Genomic DNA, 24,765 nt, shown 5'->3' with positions numbered 1-24,765 from the left:
AGGAAGTGGTTCTGACGGCTCTAGAGACTTTTGTCTCTAACAATTGACTCTGCCCTCCTCAACTGATCAATGTGTCATCTCCAGGTGAAATCACACGCAATCTCCACTGTGTAGGAGAGTGGTCCTGTTCTGTCCTTAATCTTTCCAAATACCCATTTTTGATCACCTCTGTAGTCCCTCACCAGAACTGCTTGTCCAGGAGTGAAACATTGAACATCCTTGTTTGAGGAGCCATCAGTTTTTCTCAGCTGTTTGTCCTACATACTTCTTCTGAGGTTGGGTTTGAGGAGATCCAAGTGTGAATGCAAGTGATGACACAGGAACAGTATAGCTGGTGAGTTATTGGTTCAAAGTTCAAAGTAGATTTATTACTCACCTTACACTTAAAACTGTGTGGCTAGGCACTGCTCCAATGCCATATTCAGGTTTGCTGACAACACCACTGTCGTAGGCCAAATCAAAGGTGATGGATCAGCATAAAGGAGGGAGATTGAAAATCTGGCTGAGTGGTGCCACAACAACAACCTCTTACTCAGTGTCAGCAAGACCAAGGAGTTGATTATTGCTCTCAGGACGAGGAAACCAGAGGTCCATGAACCAGTCTTCCTTGGAGGATCAGAGGTGGAGAGAGTCAGAAAATTTAAATTCCTTGGTGTTATCATTTCAGAGGATCTGTCCTGGGTCCAGCATGCAAGTGCAATTATGAAGAAAGCACGGGAGGACCTCTACTTCCTTCAGATTTTGCAAAGATTCAGCATGACAGCTAAAACTTTGACAAACTTCTATAGGTGTGTGTTGGAGAATATATTGACTGGCTGCATCATGGCCTGGTATGGAAACACCAATGTCTTTGGATGGAAAATAAATAAAAAAGCAATAAATATCGAGAACATGAGATGAAGAGTCCTTGAAAGTGAGGCCATAGGTTATGGGAACAATCCAATGATGGGACAAGTGAAGTTGAGCAGGGTGGAGTTATCCCCTCTGGTATGTGCTTAGCCACACAGTCATAAGTGTAAAGCAAGTAGAGCTGGGGGCTTGTGATGCACCTGCACTATTGGACATGTTGTTGTCACTTCAACTTGACTGGGGTCTGCAAGTGAGGAGATCAAGGATCCAATTGCACAGGAGGTATTGAGGCAAAAGTCATGAAGCTTATTGATTATTTTTAAGGGATGACGGTATTGAATGCAAAGCTGTAGTTGATAAGGAACATCCTGATGTATGCATCTTTGCTGTCCAGCTTTCCAGGGTTGAGTGTAGAGCCTATGAGATGGCATCCTGTTGGACCTGTTGCGCAGGTAGGCAAATTAAGCAGATCCAAGCCTCTTGTCAGGCAGGTTACGTCACCAACCTCTCAAAACACTTCATCCTACTGGACGATAACATTGAGGCAGGTTACCACGTTCTTCTTAGGCACCAGTAAAAGTGAAGTCTTCTAGAAGCAGGTGGGTACATCGGTCACTTGAAGCAAGAGATTAAAGATCTCAGTGAACACTTCAGCCAGTTGATCAGAACAGGCCTTTAGTACTTGGCTAGGTACCCCATCTGGGCCGGATGCTTTTCGTGAGTTCACCCTCCTGAAGGCTGCTCACACGTCGGCCTCAGAGTCTGAAAGCACAGGATCATCGAGGGGCTGTGGGAGTTTGTGATGGTTCCTCCATGTTTTGAAGGTCGATATGAACATAGAAGGCATTGAGCTCACCTGGAAATGAAGCCCTGTTGTTGCCTATCCAACTTGATTTTATTTTATAAGTAAGTGGAATGTGCTGCATTGCGATATGCAAGGAGAGAAATGGTGAGCTTCGGATTCAGTGTCAGTGTAGTGAGTTCTGCTGACACTGTTCGCAGTGTGCTCTTTAGATTCTGGACAAACATTTCTGCCAAGCCATTTGTAGCTGAGTGGTACGGTGCAGATATAATATATCTTATTCCATTCATTTTCAGGAATGACTGAAACTGTTCTGCAACACATTGTGGTCCACTTTCACTGACAAAGTGTTCTGGAATGCCAGTGCATAGGAGGAACCTTCTCAACAGTGTGCGAGGCTGTAGTGGAGGCTATCAGGAACATTTCAGGCAACTTTGTAGCTGTGTCCACAATTACCAAGAAATTGGTGCCCATGAATGGCCCAGCAAAATCCATATGTATTCTCTGCCAGGACAACGCAGGCCATTCCCAAGGATGAACAGGCACTGTTCTTGGAATATTCTGGACGTGTTAGCATCCAGAACAGTGCATGCGTATTGCCTACTGTTCAATCTGCTGATATATTCCAGGCCACCAGACAAAGCTTTGAGCCAATGCTTTCATTTTGACCATGCCTAGATGACCAGCCTGTAACTCATCCACACTTTAGTTCTCAGCTTGATGGTACAACAACTCTCAATCTCTACATAAGGCATCCTCTGTCAAGGGCAAATTCACCCCAGTGTTGATAAAAATGGGGGAACTGGAATTTCTGCTGCACATTCCAGCCATTTTGTGTGGCCTTATAGACCTAAGACAGTGAGGGGTTTCTTCTGGTTTCCCTTTGGATCATCTCTGCTGGAACAGGGAGACTTCCAATTTGCATTAATTAGGGAGAATATGTCCAGAGGAGTGTCCTCTTTTGTACAGATTTCAGGTATTTCCTTTTCCAAGGGTAACCAGGACAATCCATCAGCATTTCCATGATTAGTTGTCCTCTTGAATTGTATCTTGTAATTGTGTCCTCCAAGAAACAGAGCCCATCTTTGTATTTGAGCTCAAGCACGAGGAAATCTGCAGATGCTGGAAATTCAAGCAACACTCACAAAATGCTGGTGGAACGCAGCAGGCCAGGCAGCACCTATAGGAAGAAGTACAGTCGACGTTTCGGGTCGAGACCCTTCGTTAGTCCTGATGAAGGGTCTCGGCCCAAAACGTCAGCTGTACTTCTTGCTATAGATGCTGCCTTGCCTGCTGCATTCCACCAGCATTTTGTTTGTATTTGAGCTGTTGCTGCTAGTGGATCATCCTTCTGTGGGTTGAAAATGGACACTAGTGATTGATTATCAGTAACAAGGGTGAACCCCTTCCCATACAAGTACAATCAACAATTAACTTACTAACCGGTTCGTCTTTGACTTGTGAGAGGAAACTGGAGCAACTGGAGGAAACCCACATGCTCACAGGAAGAATGTACAAACTTGCTTTCAGAGGACACCTGAACTGAACTTTAAGCTCTAAGGTCCCAAGCTGTAATAGCGTCGTGCTAACCACTACCCTACTGTGGCACCCCAAATACCTGCCAAGGACCTTTAGATCTTCAGTCTAATATTCTCCCAAATGAGCCATTTTGACGCCCCATCTGGTAAAAGTGAGAGCCTTTTATGCTCACTTTGACCGACAGAACAAGGAGGCACCTTAATGAACCCCCAGAGCCCCCAATAGCTCTGTTATTTCAGTCTCTCTCAGACCAACTTGAGAGCATCCTTCAGGTAGTGTACCTGCTAACATCGTGCTGCTTCAAGAAAGCAGCCACCATCGAGGCCATGCTCTCTTCCTGCTTCCACCATTGGGAACAGGACCCCTAATTCCCACACCACCAGGTTCAGGAACAGTTATTACTTCTCAACCATCAGGCTCCTGAACCAGCATGGGTAACTACACTCACCTCAACTCAAAACTGATTCCACAACTTATGGACTCACTTTCAAGGATTATATAACTTATGTTTGTTATCTGTACTATTTATTTTGCACATGGGTTGTTAGTCAGTCTTCTGGATAGTTTTTCATAAATTCTATTGTATTTCCTTATTTTGTAAATGCCTGCAAGAAAATCAATCTCAAAGTAGTATGTGGTGACATATAGAGTATGTACTTCAATAATAAACTTAACTTTGACTTTGAGTTTAAGGTGCTGAGCAAAGGAAAGTAGAACATAGAACATTACAGTACGGTACAGGTTCTTCAGCCCACAATATTCTGCTGACGTTTTCCTCCAATCCCAAAATCAATCTTACCCTTCTCTCCCACATTTTTTTTCAGGTGCCTGCCATCTTGGTCAATGTCTCCCATCCACTACATAATGTACTGGTTGTGCACAGGAGTACATTCAGCCAGAGACTCATTCCACCGAGATGCAACACAGAGCATCATAGGAAGTCATTCCTGCCTGTGGCCATCAAACTTTACAACTCCTCTCTTGGAGGGTCAGACACCCTGAACCAATAGGCTGGTCCTGGACTTATTTCCTGGCATAATTTACATATTACTATTTAATTATTTATGGTTTTATTACTATTAATTATTCATAGTGCAACTGTAACGAAAACCAATTTCCCCCGGGATCAATAAAGTATGACTATGACTATGACTATGATACCCAGGCCTGGCAATCCGGCGTTTGAGAAGGGAGTGGCTGAGTTGGCTCGACTGGAAGCTGGATATGTTTTGCTTGATGCGTGAATGTGGTTTGGAACCTGTTGAGGGAAAGACAGTGGGGAAGGAACAGAAATTGCTGGGAGGGGGTCGTGTGGGTCCGGTAATGGCGGACAAGATAAGAGGCGGGGTTGAGGGAAAGAAAGTGGAGAAGGAGAGGGATAGAGACTTGGGACCAGAGGTAGGCAGCTGGGGAGAGGTGGATTATTGTGAAGGGAGAAATAAAGGGAATGAGGAGATAGTGAGGGGTCGGATGAATAAAAACCAAGACAAAGGGAATAAAAGAATAAGAAATGATAGTGGAGAAAGCTCTGAAAGTGAGGAAGATGAACAAGCTCAGAGAGGAGGTGTTGTCATAATTAGGTTTAATGAGAAGGCTCAGGGACATATGAAGAAAATTAACCCGTTTGTGCTAACAACAACTCTGACAAATAAGATAGGGAAAATAGTATTTGCAAAAGTCCTTAATGATGGCAACTTATTGGTAAGATGTGCGAATGAGGAACAACTTAAGAAAGCACTCAAGCTAAAAGAGATAGGAAAATGCAAGGTGGAATACACTGGGAGGGTGGGAGCACAAAACAGTGGTTGTAAAGGAGTGATCACAGGGGTACCAATGAGTATAAATATGGAGGAGATAAAGAGGAATATCAAAGGAGGGAAAGTAATGAATGTTCAAAGACTGAAAACAACAAAGGAGGGAGTGAAAAAGGAAAGTGAATCAGTATTGATTGAATTTGAAGAAGAAAGAGTGCCAAGGAAGGTGGTCCTGGGTTTCATGAGTTACCCAGTAAGGGGTGTATGTGCCAAAGCCATTGAGGTGCTATAATTGTCAAAGGTTTGGACACGTGGCTAAAAACTGTAAAAGGCAGAGGAGATGTGCTAGATGTGGGGGTGATCATGAATATGCAAAGTGCGGAACAGGAGTTCAACCAAAATGCTGCAATTGAGGAGGAGCTCATAATGTTGCATATAGTGGGTGTGAGGTTGTGAGACGGGAGACTAAAATTCAAGAAATAAGAGTGAAAAGAAAGATCACTTATGCAGAAGCTGTAAGAATGTCAGGAGAACAGAATAATGCTCCTAATGAACAGGGAGCAATAGGGATACGAGAGATGCAACAAAGAACAAATGACAGGATTTATGTAGACAAAAAGGCTCTAGTAACATTCATTGCAGGAGTGATTAATAGTACGGCTGAGGTAAAGTCAAAAAGTGACAAAATTCAGCTGGTGGTAAAAGCAGCAGTAAATCATTTAGGGTTAGTAGGACTGAGATGGGAGGAAGTGAGGGAGAACCTCAGTAATCAGTCAAGCCAGGAAGTGTCATGTGTTGGTTAATACTAATTATGGTGATTCTTTTACAATGGAATGCAAGGAGCTTACTGGCCAATAGCCAGGAATTCAAGCACTTTATCAAAGAAATGGTTGTAATACCGGATGTAGTGTGTATTCAGGAAACTTGGTTGAAACCAACTTTAGACTTTGTGGTATATGGGTATACAATGATAAGGAAAGATAGAAATCTAGGGGGAGGAGGGGGTTGTGCTATGTTAATCAAGCAAGGTATACCATATGGAGTACTGGAAAAAGGAGATGATCAGGAATACATAGTGGTGGAAGTGTGGGAGAGAGGGGAGGGAGTGGTTATAATTAACTACTACAATCCATGTAAAAGGTTGGATTTGGACAGCCTATTAAAGATACAAGGACAAAACAGACATAAAGTAGTGTGGTGTGCAGATTTCAATACTCATAGCACAATATGGGAGGATCAGATTACAGATCCAAATGGAAAGGTAATTGAAAATTTGATGGAAGAAAGGGATTTGGTGTGTATGAATGATGGTAGCGGCACAAGGATAGATATAACAACAGGAACTGAGTCAGTGTTAGATATTACGTTAGTGTCTAATACCTTGGCTGGCATTAGTAACTGGGGAGTTTGGACTGCTTCAAAAGTAGGCAGTGATCACTACCCAGTTTTGTGTTCAGTGGGTGAAAGAGTTGAAGTAAGACCAGGTGGCGGAGCCCCAAAGTGGGTGTTTGGAGCAAAAAGCTGATTGGGGTAAGTTCCAGAAGTTGAGTGAAGAAGGGTTGACAAAGATTGATATTTCTGGAAATGTAGAGGAATTAAACAGTCAGGTGACTTCAGCAATTATCATGGCAGCAGAAGGATCTATACCTAGGAGTAAAAATAGGATGAATAAAAAACTGGTACCATGGTGGACAGAGGAATGTTGTCAGACTGTAAAAAACAGAAATAGAGCATTCAGGCTAGTTAAAAGAACCCATAATATGCAGCATTTGGTTCAATATAAGAAAGCACAGGCAGTGGTAAGAAGAACTATACGTCAAGCTAAAAGGGCAAGTTGGAGGAGTTTTTGCGACAAGGTAGGAAGAACAACACCTGTGGGAGAGATATGGGCAATGATTAAGAGGATGGGAGGAGATAGAAGGGAATGGGAATATCCAGTAATGATATCTGAGGAGGAAACTGCAGTCTCCAGTAGGGATAAGGCTGAGGTCATGGCCAAGTCATTTGTACTGATACACAGTTCAGAAAATTTGTCTGAAGAAGGGAGAAGAAGAAGGGAAAGAATAATGAGCCAACACCCAGGTGTGTTAAGCAGGAGGGAAGGAACAGATGATATAATTGATGATCCATTTACATTAGCAGAAATGGTGAGAGCAATAAAGAGATCGAGACCAACCTCCCCAGGGAAAGATCTGATATGCTCTGTGATGCTAAAAAATCTAGGAGAAGGAGCGCTCTTGAAGTTACTGCATTTTTATAACAGAGCGTGGGAGGAGGGAAGATTACCAAGTGCATGGAAAGAAGCAGTAGTAATTCCAATAAGGAAGCCTGGCAAGGATCTGTCAAAACCCACTAGCTACAGACCAATTGCATTAACATCAAGTATATGTAAGATAATGGAAAGGATGATAACAGAAAGGTTATCATATGAGCTTGAGAAAAGGGGAATGCTGGCAAGTTATCAGAGTGGTTTTAGAAAGGGAAGGAATTCCTTGGACTCAGTGATTATGTTAGAGACTGAAATAAGGAAGACCCAGGCAAATAGAGAGTCAGTAGTGGCAGTGTTCTTTGACATTGAAAAAGCCTATGATATGATGTGGAAGGAAGGATTATTAATTAAACTGCACAAGATGGGGGTTGGTGGGAGAGTTTTTAATTGGATTAAAGATTTTTTGTTTGGTAGAAAAATTCAAGTTCGGATTGGATCAGAATTATCAAAACAGTACATAGTGGAAAATGGCACACCTCAAGGTAGTGTGATTAGCCCGTTACTTTTCATCATTATGATCAATGATGTCTTCACAAAGGTACCAGTGGATATAGGTAGGTCACTGTTTGCGGATGATGGGACCTTGTGGAAAAGAGGCAGGAACATGGACCATATAATCAGGAAACTACAAGAAGCAATTGATGAAGTGGTGGAGTGGGGTTATGATTGGGGATGTAGATTTTCAGTAGATAAAACTCAAACTGTATTTTTTTTTACCAGGAAAAGGGTTGAGGTAGGGAAGAAGTTAAGAATGTATGGGGTTGAATAAGAAAGGGTTGCATCATTTAAATTTCTGGGAGTTATATTTGATTCACAATTAACATGGGCAGACCATGTCAGGAAAGTTGAGGAGAAATGTAAAAAAGTAATAAATGTGATGAGTACCAGTCCTTATATACTTCCATCCCCCATCAGGAAGGTCTTAAAGCTCTACACTTCCTTTTGGATTCCAGACCTAATCAGTTCCCCTCTACCACCGCTCTGCTCCATCTAGCGGAATTAGTCCTTACTCTTAATAATTTCTCCTTTGGCTCCTCCCACTTCCTCCAAACTAAAGGTGTAGCTATGGGCACCTGTATGGGTCCGAGCTGTGCCTGCCTTTTTGTTGGGTTTGTGGAACAATCTATGTTCCGTGCCTATTCTGGTATCTGTCCCCCACTTTTCCTTCGCTACATCGATGACTGCATTGGCGCTGCTTCCTGCACGCATGCAGAACTCGTTGACTTTATTAACTTTGCCTCCAACTTTCACCCTGCCCTCAAGTTTACCTGGTCCATTTCCGACACCTCCCTCCCCTTTCTAGATCTTTCTGTCTCTGTCTCTGGAGACAGCTTATCCACTGATGTCTACTATAAGCCTACTGACTCTCACAGCTATCTGGACTATTCCTCTTCTCACCCTGTCTCTTGCAAAAACGCCATCCCCTTCTCGCAATTCCTCCGTCTCCGCCGCATCTACTCTCAGGATGAGGCTTTTCATTCTAGGACGAGGGAGATGTCTTCCTTTTTTAAAGAAAGGGGCTTTCCTTCCTCCACTATCAACTCTGCTCTTAAACGCATCTCCCCCATTTCACGTACATCTGCTCTCACTCCATCCTCTTGCCACCCCACTAGGAATAGGGTTCCCCTGGTCCTCACTTACCACCCCACCAGCCTCCGGGTCCAACGGGTCCAACATATTATTCTCCATAACTTCCGCTACCTCCAACGGGATCCCATCATTAAGCACATCTTTTCCTCCCCCCCTTCTCTCTGCATTCCGCAGGGATCGCTCCCTACACAACTCCCTTGTCCATTCGTCCCCCCCCATCCCTCCCCACTGATCTCCCTCCTGGCACTTATCCATGTAAGCGGAACAAGTGCTACACATGCCCTTACACTTCCTCCCTTACCACCATTCAGGGCCCCAAACAGTCCTTCCAGGTGAGGCAACACTTCACCTGTGAGTCGACTGGGGTGATATACTGCATCCGGTGCTCCTGATGTAGCCTTTTATATATTGGCGAGACCCAACGCAGACTGGGAGACCGCTTTGCTGAACATCTACGCTCTGTCCGCCAGAGAAAGCAGGATCTCCCAGCGGCCACACATTTTAATTCCACATCCCATTCCCATTCTGACATGTCCATCCACAGCCTCCTCTACTGTAAAGATGAAGCCACACTCAGGTTGGAGGAACAACACCTTATATTCCGTCTGGGTAGCCTCCAACCTGATGGCATGAACATCGACTTCTCTAACTTCCGCTAAGGCCCCACCTCCCCCTCGTATCCCATCTGTTACTCATTTTTATGCACACATTCTTTCTCTCACTCTCCTTTTTCTCCCTCTGTCCCTCTGAATATACCTCTTGCCCATCCTCTGGGTCCCCCCCCCTTGTCTTTCTTCCCGGACCTCCTGTCCCATGATCCTCTCGTATCCCCTTTTGCCTATCACCTGTCCAGCTCTTGGCTCTATCCCTCCCCCTCCTGTCTTCTCCTATCATTTTGGATCTCCCCCTCCCCCTCCAACTTTCAAATCCCTTACTCACTCTTCCTTCAGTTAGTCCTGACGAAGGGTCTCGGCCTGAAACGTCGACTGCACCTCTTCCTACAGATGCTGCCTGGCCTGCTGCGTTCACCAGCAACTTTGATGTGTGTTGCATAAATGTGATGAGATGTTTGACTGGTAGGGAATGGGGAGCAAGTTGTTCAGCTTTGAGGAGAATGTATGTGGCTTTAGTGAGATCTGTATTGGATTATGGAAATATAGTATATGGATCAGCAGCTAGGTCTCTTATAAGGAAACTGGATGTGATTCAGGCTCAGGCCTTGAGAGTGTTCAGTGGGGCTTTTAAAACGTCACCAGTGTCAGCACTACAGGTAGAAATGGGAATAATGCCTTTGGAACTAATAAGGATGCAACTGATGGCAAACTACTGGGCTAACTTGCAGGGGCACAATGATTCTCACCCTACTAGAGGAGTGTTGCAGGAGTGCTGGGAAAATGGGAGGTTTCAGGGGGATACCTTTAGTCGGGTAGGGAATGATATTGCGAAAGAATGTGGAGTATTTGATCTGAGGATAAGTCCTTCAGTAGTTTATCCGGTTGTAGCTCCATGGAAGCTTGTATGGCCTGACATAGACTGGCATTTGATAGAGGTAAAAAGGAAAGAAAATATAAAACAGATTTGTAAATGCATTTAACTGTCATGTGATGGAAAAGTATAGTGATTATACTCACATTTATACGGATGGTGCCAAGGAACCTGAAACAGGAGTGACAGGGTTTGGGATGGTAATACCAGCAAAAGAAATTGGAATCAGCAGAAGAACATCTAATAAGTTAGGGGTGTTTACAGTGGAGATGCTGGCAGTGTTGGTTGTGTTGCAATGGGTGCAGAAAGCCAGACAAGCCAAAGCATTGATATGTTCAGATTCATCCTCAGTTCTAGCAAGTTTAAGGTCTTTTCACACAAACAGTCGGCAAGATGTACTTTATGAAGTCCTTCAGTTAGTTACAAGAATTGCAAATCAGGAAGGTCAGGTAAATTTTCTATGGATTCCAGCACATGTAGGGGTGAAGGGGAATGAGAGGGTGGATGAGTTGGCAAAGAGGGCGTTAAAGAAAGAAAATGTGGAAATGCACATTGGTATCAGTAAAGCAGAGGTTAAGTGTGTAATCCGGGAAAAAGTCAACTGAATGTGGCAAGAAAGATGGGACAGGGAGGAGAAAGGGAGGCATTTATATCAAATACAAAAGAGTGTTGCAGTTACTAGGGTAGGTAATGGAAACAGAAGAGAGGAAATTGTGTGGACTAGGTTAAGGCTGGGGCATTGTGCATTAAACAAAACATTGAAAATGATAGGGAAACACCAGACAGGATTGTGTGAGGAATGTCAGGAAGAGGAGTCAGTAGAACATGTAGTTTTGTGTTGCAGGAAGTATGAGATACAGAGAGAGATGATGAGAAATAAATTAAGGGAGTTGGGGATGCAGGAATTCACATTAAAAGGGTTGCTGGGCATGGGTGAGAGAGCACAAGTCCGGGTATTTTTAGCGTTTTTAAGGGGTACAGGGTTTTTTTTATAGAATATGACGAATAAACAGGAATAGGATACTAGGATGGTCAAAGATGGGAGGGTGAAGTGTAGGTTTGTGTGTGTGTGCGTGATTTGGTGAAGGGATTTAGAATGTATGTCTAATGCACATTCTGGAGCAGAGGGTGGCGGTAATGCTGGATGCCAACTGCCGTAAAACAAGATACAGACAGACTATGATACCCTAGAGTTGGAAGAATAGGAAGTTGAGAATGGATCTTCGAAGAATTTTAAAGGTTACTACGCAAGGAAACTCATTCCTTTACAATAAAATTCTTGATAAGAGTGGAAGGACAGCCATATATCTGAAGATTCAAGACTGTTTTACATCATTTCCAGTGCATGAGTGTAAAGGAGAACGAAGTAATTGCTACTCCGGATCCGACGTAGATAACTTGCTCTCCTCTGCGAGAGATACTCCTGAATATTTTCACTATTCTGTTCCTAATACAGCTGGAAGAACCACTCCAAAGGGTGGAAAGAAAAGACAATGTGGATTTAAATATTAATTTCTTCTTATCTCGAACCTATTCGCAATTTGGCGATGATCTCTTACCTGATTTTTAATTGACAAGAAAGATAGCAAATCAGATCATGAGGTAGTTTTAAATGACGCTCAACAACAGCCAATAGTTATACCTGAGGGATGGGACTAGAGTTTCTCGGTCTTATTCCCTCCTTTCATTGATATTTTGACTTATTGGATCTCAAGTTAATTTTACGCGGTTCCAGATATTTTCTAAAGCAGGATTTATCACCCACATAAGATTTCCTTGCCACGTGCCCTGTGTTCCTCCGTAACGCTTCGCGCTCGTGCAGATCGAAGAAATATTCAAATTTACACACATTTCTCCCCCCCCCATCCCCACCCCCCTCACCGCTATTATCAAGGCACGCCTAATTACTATCCAAAAGACGACATCACGCTAGATTAATATTCATGAAACGTGCCGACGCAAGGCACGTCGTGGGCCATTTGGCGCGAGATTTGGGTCAGGTGGGTGATTTGGCGCGAAAAGTTTTCATCCGCTGCTGGGAGAGGACGCGGAGGCATAATGGCGGTGAGTGAAGGGAAGGAAGGAGGGAGGTAGTTGCGGTGGGCATGGCTTCTTCATCGGCCTGGCAGACAAGGCCTGGCAGACAAGACCTGACAGGAAAGTGTTTCGTTCGCCAGTTTTGCGGCAGCTCTGGTTTAATTTTAACTGGGAAACGGAGAGAGCGGGGCTCGGCGGCCTATCAGCCCAAGGCTGGCCTGTCCATCTGTCAGATCGTCCCGCCGGTTAATGCAGGAGTAGTGCTCACTATTAACAGGATATATTTTTAAAAGCACATCAATAAAGTCCTTAATACGAGAGATGCTGGAAATCTAGAGAAATACACGCAGAACCACTGAAAGAACTTAGGGCAGGCACTATCTATAGAAATGAATAAACAGTCAACGTTCGGACTGAGATCCTTTAGTGGGATATCAATAAAGTTGTTACGCGTTTATTTCTGTATTTACTCACAATAAAGCCGTGATTCCTCTTTACAAGAGCACTTAAAATAAAGTTCAGGTAAATGAAATGTAAACCCTTCACCAACTCCGAGTTTGGAAGACTTCAAAACAAATTTATTGTTAAAGTACGTATATGCCACTTGAGATTCATTTCCTTGCGGGCACAGTAAAGACCACACGCAAGATGGACAAACAACCAATGTGCAAAAGACAACTAATTCTACTGATACAAAAGGGAAAAATGTATCTATGTGTGTATATTAGCGATAAATGTTGAAAATATGAAATGAAGAGTCCTTGAAAGTGAGTCCAAAGGTTGTGACAACAGTTTAGTGATGGGGCAAGTTAAGCTATCCCGTTGGTTTTAGAACCTGATGGTTGAGGGGTAATAGTCCCTGAAACTGGAGGTGTGGGTCCTGAGAGAGAAGATATTTGTAGGATTTACCTCAGTAAAGGGATTTGCAGGATATACTCCTCCCACTCCATGACCAACATATGAGTGCCATCACAAAGAATACACGACAGCACCTCTACTTCTTGGAAGTTTGCCTAGATTCGGAATATGATACAATTCAGATGCTCATTTTTTCACTGAACATTATTCTAAATGTTTTCTGATTGTGTTGTACCATCTGTCTAGCTGCGATATAATGAATATGTTTGTCATTTTGGTTGAGCCTCTAGATTTTTTTTACTGAATGTTATTCTAAAATGTTTTCTGATGACTATATTGTACTGAGATACAATGAACATGATGTGATTATTTCTGTTGCGACTCTGGATAGATAGAATCCATGGAGCAAATTAGAGAGCTCCACAGCCACTTGACAAATATAGGTGCAGGTTTAGGAACAATCACTTTTCCTTGGTTTCTGTATTAGCTGTCTAGGGGGTTGTTTGAACGATTTAGAGTAAAAAATGAGAAACCATTTCCAATGAGAGTTCAAATTTGTGTTATCAGCTCTGCGGAGATGACATGAGGGCAGGAGTGAGATAGATCAATGGTGTCGCAGCAACAACCTTGCACTCAATGTCAGTAAGACCAAAGAATTGATTGTAGACCTCAGAAAGGGTAAGATGAGTGAACACGTGCTCACAGTGGGGTTAGAAGTGGAAAGGGTGAGCATTTTGTAGTTCTTGAGTGTCAACATCTCTCAAGATCAATCCTGGACCCAACATGTCGATGCAGCTACAAAGGTACAACAGCAGCTATATTTCATTAGGAGTTTGAGGAAATTTGGTATGTCAAAGACACTCACAGATTTCTAGAGGTGTATAATGGAGAACATTCTGACTGGTTGCATCACAGTCTTGTATGGGGGGGGGGCTGGCACTGCACTTCATCAAAATAAGCTTCAGAAAGTTCTAAACTCAGCAACATCATGAACACTAGCCTCCCCAGCATCGAGGACATCTTCAAGGAGTGATGCTTCAAAGAGGTGGCCTCTTTCATTAAGGACCCCCATCACCCAGTACATGCCTTCTTCTCATTGTTACCATCAGGGAGGAGATGCATGTTGCCTGTTCTATCAGATCTGATGGAAGTGCATCAGTTAACATTTGGGGTGTGTTTATAGTAAGCTAAAAAGATTGTGGCAAGATGTAAATCCACTTGCGAATTACTAAAACTTTTAACAGTATATGGATAATCTTTATCTCCTTCAACATTTAGGAATACCAAGGCTTTGCCATTTTTGTACTGTAAACTAAGGTGTCTTATGCAAGTTAATGAATATGAGTTGAAACTTGAGAATCATAAAAATGTCTTATTATATATTCCTCTGTACTCCATCCCCATTTAGGATTCTTCTGAGTCATTCACCATGGCGACTAGCCCTAATCAAACTCCTCGGCGTGGAGATGCCTTGACTTCTAGTCCTGGAAGAGATTTACCACCATTTGAAGATGAATCAGAAGGTCTTTTAGGAACTGATGTGCTGCCAGAGGAGGAAGAGGATGGGGAGGACCTGATAGGAGATGACATGGAACGGTCAGTGATGATCAATTCTTGTTGATGTTTTCTAAATTTGTCTTTATCTGAAAGTTCAAAGCACATTAATTAGCAAAGTATGTATACTACATACAACCTTGAGATTCATCTCCTTATAGGCAGCCACTAAACAAAGAAACTATTAAAAAAAAGACTCTCAAACACCAATGTGGGAAAAAATAATGAATCGTACAAACAATAAACAAATGGCAAATAACACAGAAACATAGAAAGCCTACAGCATAATACAGGTACTTCGGCCCACAAAGCTGTGCCGAACATACCCTTACTTTAGAAATTACCTAGGGTTATCCATAGCCTTCTATTTTTCTAAACTCTAAGCATTCAGAGCTAAAGTTCACAGAAGTGAGTTCATAGCCACAAAGCCAGTCATCACTGCATGCAGTCCAGGAGCCCATTAAATGCATGCCACAGCCTCGGTTCAGCGCAGAGAAGAGTAAATCTCGCCGGGCAGTGAGCTAAACATAGGTCTGTCCCTCACCTCTGGTCTCATCCCCCTGACCTTTCGGATCTGACCTGGTGCTGTGCTTAAATCAGTCAAACGCCAGCTTGTTCCTTGCTCTTGGACCTAGGTCTTGCTGCCTCTATTTGACCCCTTACCCAATCTTTCCAAAGTGCTTAAATCAGCTTGATCCTCATTCACGGGCCCAGGCCCTGCTGCCATGCCTCAAATCTGCCGCATTGAACTGGCTCCAAGTCCGCTCCTGCATTGCAGAGATCGACCTCTTCCTCGCTTTCTGGCATGAGCCCTGCTATAGCCTCCATTCAGCCTATACATATCTTGCTGCAACTGTCCTGCACCTTTGAGACTTCAGTTCACACCACAAAAATGTCAGGTCGTACAGGCTCTCCAAAAGGGAAATTAGATTGCAGTGATCCTTTCCCAGAAAATGAGTGATTAATAAAGTAGATTTTTTTTTTGCTGCCAGGGAGGTAACAAGTACCATCTTTAGCCTTATTTGTCTGAATTTATTCTGTCAAGAACAATGGCAATTTTATTTGTTTCATTGAGTTCATATAATTACGGAAATTATCACTTGTCTTAGTGGATTTTTAGTAGTGATTAAAAGCTTCAGAAGTTAATGAGCGTTACGGAATTTTAAACTTAATTTTAAACTTAATTTTGCAGGACTGAGCATAATCTGATAATGGATAATTCTGAATTTATCAAGTTGAAACAGTATGATGCTTTACCTAAAATACAGTTAAAAAGACACTAGACAGCAAAACTAGGACGGCTATTAGAAAACCATTATGGAATTTTAAACTTCCCTCAACTCTCTTGTTCTGCCAGTCTTTAGCTAACAGACTAAAAGGTTGTATCTGAGCTTCCTGGCCAAATTTGAAACCCAGAATCCAGTGGTAAAAGGCTATTATCCACATTTTTAATATTAACCCTCCCTCCATGATCTTCATGAGGGATTTGCACAGTGTACCTCTCCAACTGTCTTTTAGAATTGTTTTTGCATTTCCTACTTGACATGCTGTGCGTAAAATGAATTCTTGAAACTGCCCATTTTTAGGGACTACCGTGTTATTCCGGAATTGGACGTCTATGAGCAGGAAGGTCTGGATGATGACGAAGACCTGGAGGAGTTGACTGCCAGCCAACGAGCAGAAGCTGAAAGAGAAATGCGAAGGAGAGACGATGCAGAGGGTTTGCGCCAAGGACGGATGAGGATAGACCTCTTGTATGGTAGGTCTTGCCTTGCAAAATTTTTCAGGGAGGTTGGCAGTAGCCACTAAACTTGTTTACGTATTTTTTTTCTTTATGTCCTTGGGTATTATAAATGAGTAGCGAATGTACTAACAGACAGAATGCCAATAAAATCAGTCTGTTAATTCTTATGAAAATAGGGAATAAATGATCATTGGCATGTTAAGGCAGTGGAAGAATTAAATGTTTGCTCTGTTAGAAATCCCATACTGGTACTCGTTTACTGAGCAAATCAAATTGTATCACTGCAATCCAGGCAGTTTAGTCGGATCGAAGCAAACATAATTCACCATGTGGGAGGTTTGCTTGTGCCAAACTGGTAGCTGTTCAAAACAGTCTGCTTAAGGCTTTGCTATCATTGATGACAAGAGGTTTCTGGCTTTCTATAACAGCCAAATACTATGTCCACAGTAAAGGATATCGTATTTTTGTTATGTTACGGCTTTTTTGCCCTGTTTCTGTCATCTTTTTGTGACTTTGCTTTAGAACTCTGCAACTGGCTTGCAAACTATGTTCCCTTTAATTTGTAATGACCAGTATGCACAAAAATCTTGTGCTTGCAATTTTTTGCCCAGTGACAAGTGCACACTGAGTTTTTAAGTGGAAGTAAACCTGAAGCTATTCTAAGGATAATAAACTACCAAGTCCAGTTTGTTGTTCATTGTTTAAAAGAAATAAAATAATACACATCAATTCGTCTTATTTCTCATATACTATATGACAACATGTAATAATATCAATCTTTTCACATGTTATTAAAGTTGTTTGAAATGATCAAACAAAGCTTAAAGCCAGTTGACACCATCTGAAAGCAGAAAAGGAAGTGTGATTTGTGTACGATTGTGAAATATACTTAACATGCCAACAAGGTAGAGGGTGACAACCTTTCGTGCGCAGTTTAAATTCTCTTGTGCGCTAATAGCAAAAGATGTGTGCGTGTGCACTCTTGAAATGGAGCATTGCTTGCAAAGTTTCCAGACTTTGCCTGCTAGCATGTTATAATGTTACAAATAGCTACGAAGAGTAATTCAAAGTTCAACTTAAACTTATAAAGTCATTATATATGTCATCATATGCTACCCTTAGATTCATTTTAGAACATAGAATAGTACAGCACAATACAGGCCCTTCGGCCCACAATGTTGTGCCGGCCCTCAAACCCTGCCTCCCATATAAGCCCCCACCTTAAATCCCTCCATATACCTGTCTAGTAGTCTCTTAAACTTAACTAGTGTATCTGCCTCCACCACTGACTCAGACAGTGCCCTCCAGGCACCAACCACTCTCTGAGTAAAAAACCTTCCTCTGATATCCCCCTTGAACTTCCCACCCCTTACCTTAAAGCCATGTCCTCTTGTATTGAGCAGTGGTGCCCTGGGGAAGAGGCGCTGGCTATCCATTCTATCTATTCCTCTTATTATCTTGTACACCTCTATCCTGTCTCCTCTCATCCTCCTCTCCAAAGAGTAAAGCCCTAGCTCCCTTAATCCCTGATCATAATGCATACTTTCTAAACCAGGCAGCGTCCTGGTAAATCTCCTCTGTACCCTTTCCAATGCTTCCACATCCTTCCTATAGTGAGGTGACCAGAACTGGACACAATACTCCAAGTGTGGCCTAACCAGAGTTTTATAGAGCTGCATCATTACATCGCGACTCTTAAACTCTATCCCTCGACTTATGAAAGCTAACACTCCATAAGCTTTCTTAACTACCCTATCCACCTGTGAGGCAACTTTCAGGGATCTGTGGACATGTACCTCGAGATCCCTCTGCTCCTCCACACTACCAAGTATCCTGCCATTTACTTCGTACTCTGCCTTGGAGTTTGTCCTTCCAAAGTGTACCACCTCACACTTCTCTGGGTTGAACTGCATCTGCCACTTCTGCATCCTATCAATGTCTCTCTGCAATCTTTGACAATCCTCTACACTATCTACAACACCACCAACCTTTGTGTCGTCTGCAAACTTGCCAACCCACCCTTCTATCCCCACATCCAGGTCGTTAATAAAAATCACGAAAAGTAGAGGTCCCAGAATAGATCCTTGTGGGACACCACTAGTCACAATCCTGCAATCTGAATGTACTCCCTCCACCACCACCCTCTGCTTTCTGCAGGCAAGCCAATTCTGAATCCACCTGACCAAACTTCCCTGGATCCCATACCTTCTAACTTTCTGAATAAGCCTGCCGTATGGAACCTTGTCAAATGCCTTACTAAAATCCATATAGATCACATGCACTGCACTACCCTCATCTATATGCCTGGTCACCTCCTCAAAGAACTCTATCAGGCTTGTTAGACATGATCTGCCCTTCACAAAGCCATGCTGACTGTCCCTGATCAGACCATGATTCTCTAAATGCCTATAGATCCTATCTCTAAGAATCTTTTCCAACAGCTTTCCCATCACAGACGTAAGGCTCACTGGTCTATAATTACCCGGACTATCCCTACTACCTTTTTTGAACAAGGGAACAGCATTCGCATCCCTCCAATCCTCCGGTACCATTCCCGTGGACAATGAGGACATAAAGATCCTAGCCAGAGGCTCAGCAATCTCTTCTCTCGCCTCGTGGAGCAGCCTGGGGAATATTCCGTCAGGCCCTGGGGAATTATCTGTCCTAATGTATTTTAACAACTCAGACACCTCCTCTCCCTTAATATCAGCATGCTCCAGAACATCAACCTCACTCATATTGTCCTCACCATCATCAAGTTCCCTCTCATTGGTGAATACCGAAGAGAAGTATTCATTGAGGACCTTGCTCACTTCCACAGCCTCCAGGCACATCTTCCCACCTTTATCTCTAATCGGTCCTACCTTCACTCCTGTCATCCTTTTTTTCTTCACATAATTGAAGAATGCCTTGGGGTTTTCCTTTACCCTACTCGCCAAGGCCTTCTCATGCCCCCTTCTTGCTCTTCTCAGCCCCTTCTTAAGCTGCTTTCTTGCTTCCCTATATTCCTCAATAGACCCATCTGATCCTTGCTTCGTAAACCTCATGTATGCTTTCTGTATATTTTCATGTATATTTTCTTTTGGGTATTCACAGTAAATACAAAGAAACACAATAAAATCAACCAAAATCAGCACACAACAAAGTCAGGCAGACAATTAATGTGCTGAGAACAACAGACTGCAAATACAAAAGGGGGGAGGGGAGATAAATAAGCAAACAATAAATATTGTGAACATGGTAATACATTCCTTAAGAGTGATTCCACAAAAAGAAAACAGAGAGTGGGAATAAAGGGATCCTATTCTGGCTGGCTGCCATTTACCAGTGGAGTTCCACAGGGGTTGGTGTTGGGACTGCTGCTTTTTATGATATATATCAATGATTTGGACTATGGGATTAATGGATTTGTGGCTAAATTTGCCGATGATCCAAGGATGGGTGGAGCAGCGGGTAGTGTTAAGGAAACAGAGAGCCTACAGGGAGACTTAGATAGTTTAGAGGAATGGGCAAAGAAGTGGCAAATGAAATACAATGTTGGAAAATGTATGGTCATGCACTTTGGTGGAAGAAATAAATGGGCAGACTATTATTTAGCTGGAGAGAGAACTCAAAATGCAGAGATGCAAAGGGACTTGGGAGTCCTTGTGCAAGATACCCTAAAGGTTAACCTCCAGATTGAGTCGGTGGTGAAGAAGGCGAATGCAATGTTGGCATTCATTTCTAGAGGTATAAAATATAAGAGCAGGGATGTGATGTTGAGGCTCTATAAGGCACTTGTGAGACCACACTTGGAGTATTGTGTGGGCTCCTTATTTTAGAAAGGATATACTAACATTGGAGAGGGTTCAGAGAAGATTCACAAGAATGATTCCAGGAACAAAAAGGTTACTGTATGAGGAACGTCTGGCAGCTCTTGGGCTGTATTCCCTGGAGTTCAAGAGAATGAGGGGGGATCTCATAGAAACATTCTGAATGTTAAAAGGCCTGAACAGATTAGATATGGCAAAGTTATTTCCCATGGTAGGGGAGTCTAGGACAAGAGGGCACAACTTCAGGATTGAAGAATGTCCATTTAGAGCAGATGCCGAGAAATTACTTTAGTCAGAGGTGGTAAATCTGTGGAATTTGTTGCCATGAGCGGCTGTGGAAGCCAAGTCATTGGGTGCATTTAAGATAGAGATAGATAAGGTTCTTGATTAGCCAGGGCATCAAAGGGTATGGGGAGACGGCAGGGGAGTGGGGATAACTGGAAGAATTGGATCAGCCCATGACTGAATGGCAGAGCAGACTTCTGCTCCTATATCTTATGGTTCAAGGGTAATAACTGTTCCTGAACTTGTTGGTGTGGGTCTTGAGACTCCTGTACCTTGTTCCTGGTGGCAGCAGCAAGAAGAGAGCATAGCCAGGATGGTGGGGGTCCTTGAAGATGGCTGCTGCTTCCCTCCTACAGCGCTCCTTATAAATGTGCTCAACGACCGGGAGGGCATTAAAGTTGGTTAGTTTTAAATGACGTGCAGAATCTGCGCCAACTTCTAAGAAAGTAGAATCTTTGCCGTGCATTCTCAGTAATGGCAGTTACTCACTGAACCCAGGACACATCCTCTGAAATGTGGAATTTAAAATGATCTTCCGACGAGGACTGGCTCATGGGCCTCCAATGTCCTCCCTGTGGTTAATCAGTTCTTTGGTTTTGCTGACATTAATTGAGAGGTTGTTATTGTGGCACCATGCAACCAGATTGTCGGTCTCCCTTGAGTATGTTGATTTTTCACCTCTTTTGATTTGGCCAACTTGAATATGGCATTGGAGCTGTGCTTAGTCACACAGTCATAAGTATAAAATGAGTAGAGCAGGGTACTAAGCTCCCATGGTACACTGGTAGTGATGGAGACTGTGAAGGAGATGTTGCCATTCCAAACTGACTGGGGTCTGCAAGTAAGGAAATCGAGGATCTATTTGCAAAAGGAAGGGCTGAGGCAAAGGTCTTGAAGCTTGTTAATTAGTTTTGAGGGTGATAATATTGAATGCAAAGCAGGAGGCAGTAAAGAGCATTCTGATGTTTAGATCTTTACTGTTCAGATGTTCCAAGGTTGAGTAACAAACCAATGAAATGGCGCCTGCTGCTGACTTTTTAAAAAGTTGTTTTTCTTTCTAGAATGGCAGTTCACTGGCATTTTTTATTCTAAGTCCTTTTACTAGTTTCCAAATTAGTTAATGCTAACTGAAGCTTTGATAGTAGTACATTTTGGCCACTGGACTGGGAAACTCCTTTCTTATCTATTGTTCAGTATTGCAGCTGTATGTTACACATACATAGTGATTGGTCTGTTAAATTCTTTGCTTTATGAAACAGTTTAGTACCTTACTGATGGTCAGTTTCTAGACTTGTGCATGAATTGTCTTGATTGTAGTACCTGAGACCTTTAATGTATGTATCTGTACTCCATTAAGATTGGTAGTCTTTCAAGTAAGATGAAGTGTTACTTATTAGGTTACTATTCAAATTACAGTTGTTAAAGAATCTGGAGATTTACAAAAAAACTCCTTTTTGCAAAACCGGTACGCAGCATGGTAGTTAGCACAATGCTTCACAACATCAACTGTAAGATGACTGTTCAATTCCAGACATTATCTGTAAGAAGGTTGTATGTTCTCCCCACGACCACATAGGTTTCCTCAGGGTACTCCCATTCCAAAGACATGGCTAGGGCTAGTGATTTGTGGGCTATTGCTATGTTGACGCTAAAAGAGTGGCAACACTGACGGACTGCTCCACACAATCCTTGTTGATACCATTAGATGCAAACGACACATTTCACTATATGTTTTGGTGTACATGTGACAAATAAAGCTGATATATAGAATGTTTTAAAAGAATCTTCAAATATTTTCTTCCAAAAGTGCACATTTTGAATTTTCAATCAATTATGCAGGAATTATTTTTAAACATTATGATCAGACATTACTGGATTGTTTTGTAAGTGAAACGGATGTTAGGTGAGGAAAATGCATTAAGTGGAAATGCTTCATTTAATATAGACAGTGACGATGAAGATGAAGAGCGTCCTGCACGAAAACGGCGCCTGGCAGAACGAGCAGCTGATGGAGCAGCTGAATATGATGAGGAGGTAAGGAGGAATCTGAACTAATCCCTCAGTGTACTATGGTAACTGAACTCTGCACCTGCAGTGTAATCCCTTGAATAAGCAGCAGTGTAACTCAGAATTTTAAAAAATGCAGCAGGCCAATTAAAAATTCAGGTTAATTCTTTTTGATCCTATGAAACCTGACAAGTGGGACAAATTGACTAAAAATGTTTTGTGGCATAATCCTACACTGGTGTTTTGTCTAAGTGATTTAACAATGTGGAGCCATATTTGACTTACAAAAACATTGCAAAACAAATCGTATGCTAGGTTTTATTGCTGTTTTAGCTTGTCTGAACATAAGATTTTGGGCAGCAAATTGATTATCCTTTCAACTTGAGTCAAACAAATAGTTAAAACAAAGGGGTAGAATTTGATCATCCCTACCCATTTGATTCCCTTTGTGTTTAAAGATTGTCCATTTCATGAATTAATTATCTAAAAATTCAAATTTTTTACTTATTGTGCTATTTTAAGTCACTGACTTCTGTCCTAAGACAATGTTTCCAGTTCTGTACTTTTAAGGAAGCAACCTCTTAGCATTTACCTTATCAGACCCAACTGCAGGATGTTCTTATCGTTGGTCTTCTTCCCTCATGGGCAGATGATTGAAAGTATTGAGAACCTGGAAGACATGAAAGGCCACTCAGTCAGGGAGTGGGTTTCCATGGCAGCGCCTAGACTAGAGATCTACCACCGTTTCAAGAATTTCCTCAGGACCCATGTTGATGAGCATGGGCACAATGTTTTCAAGGAGAAGATTAGTGACATGTGCAAAGGTGAGTTTGGCTGAAGAATTATTGTGAGGAAAATGTCATATTGTTCTCCGCACAAGTTCTGGTGTTCAAACTGGATTCTGGACTAATGAAACTGAGTGGTTTGGTAGTGCATGGTATGGAAGCATCCAGAGAAAAGCTCAATAATTTTCTGTCATGTGAATTATATTACTTCATGCTGTTACGGGAATATTCAGTTATGCATTTGTTAAAGATTGTTAAGTAGATTCTTTGTTGATAAAATAATTTTGCAAGAAACAAAACTTTGAAGTAAGAGCTATACTATTCTGGTGCCATCTGCTAGAGAATTATGTATTGTTTTCCAATGTGACTGTCCTAATAAACATAAACAACAGGAATTCTGCAGATGCTGGAAATTCAAGCAACACATATAAAAGTTGCTGGTGAACGCAGCAGGCCAGGCAGCATCTCTGCTGAAACGTCGACTGCACCTCTTCCTAGAGATGCTGCCTGGCCTGCTGCATTCACCAGCAACTTTTATGTGTGTGTTGTCCTAATAAGCATGGTGATGTTCCTGATTCTAGAAAACCGAGAGAGCCTGGTGGTTAACTATGAGGACCTGGCAGCTAGAGAACATGTGCTAGCTTACTTTCTACCTGAGGCCCCGGCAGAAATGCTGAAGATCTTTGATGAAGCAGCCAAAGAGGTGGTCCTTTCCATGTACCCAAAGTACAACCGGATCGCCAAAGAGATCCATGTCAGAATTTCCAGCCTGCCCCTGGTAGAGGAACTCCGATCACTGAGGTAACTTGAATGATTTCTTTTGGTAAAAGTGGGCTTATGTATTTAAATACTCCATTGGCTTAGTTAATATTTTTCCTTTTTGTATGGCATTCTTAAAGCAATGTTAATGTGGCACTACCAAATGCATAATTGATTTGGAGTGGTCTTGGGAACACTGAGCCAAATTGAAAGTATTGAAAATGCCTTTCGTCTTGCATGAATGGGTAGGTAACATTGCTGTTTGTACATGGAATGGTTTTAGGGATAAAGGTATTCCAGCAGCATGGAAAACCTATGGTTGTTCTGGGAGAAAAAGTTGAAGATTGAGGTTTGCAAAATAATGACAGGTTTGGATCAGATATGTAGGAAGTCGTTCCCATAAATGTTCATAGAACAGGGACACAGATTTAAAATTTTTGGATAAAGGGCTCAGACACGACTTAAGAATAATTATAACCTGAAGCTAGCTGTTTTGGGAATAGAATCAGTTGTCTTTTAAAATAGAACTTGGTAGGTACATGAGGAAGAATGATTTGCAGGGCTCTGAGAAAAAATTGAGGGTGAGGGATGGGTGAAAAAGGGTGTGAGAATGGCACTGAAAAGTTACTTTGCTCG

The 24,765-nt window shown here is 42.4% G+C and overlaps 1 protein-coding gene across 1 annotated transcript in view; it reads left to right on the top strand.

Annotated features, from left to right (window-relative positions):
- Positions 1-12,263: 12,263 nt before the first annotated feature.
- Positions 12,264-24,765, top strand: part of mcm2 (minichromosome maintenance complex component 2) — a 50,549-nt gene continuing 38,047 nt past the window's right edge. The window contains exons 1-6 of the mRNA XM_072280090.1: positions 12,264-12,352; positions 14,592-14,779; positions 16,324-16,496; positions 22,524-22,612; positions 23,235-23,409; positions 23,952-24,171. Coding sequence (XP_072136191.1) covers positions 12,347-12,352; positions 14,592-14,779; positions 16,324-16,496; positions 22,524-22,612; positions 23,235-23,409; positions 23,952-24,171 — 851 coding nt within the window. The 5' untranslated portion in view covers positions 12,264-12,346. The remainder of the gene's footprint in view (positions 12,353-14,591; positions 14,780-16,323; positions 16,497-22,523; positions 22,613-23,234; positions 23,410-23,951; positions 24,172-24,765) is intronic.

Source organism: Mobula birostris, chromosome 16 (genome assembly GCF_030028105.1).
Source record: "Mobula birostris isolate sMobBir1 chromosome 16, sMobBir1.hap1, whole genome shotgun sequence".
Classification (NCBI taxonomy): domain Eukaryota; kingdom Metazoa; phylum Chordata; class Chondrichthyes; order Myliobatiformes; family Myliobatidae; genus Mobula; species Mobula birostris.
Note: the sequence above shows the minus strand (reverse complement) of the source record. Positions and strands in the feature narration are given on the sequence as shown.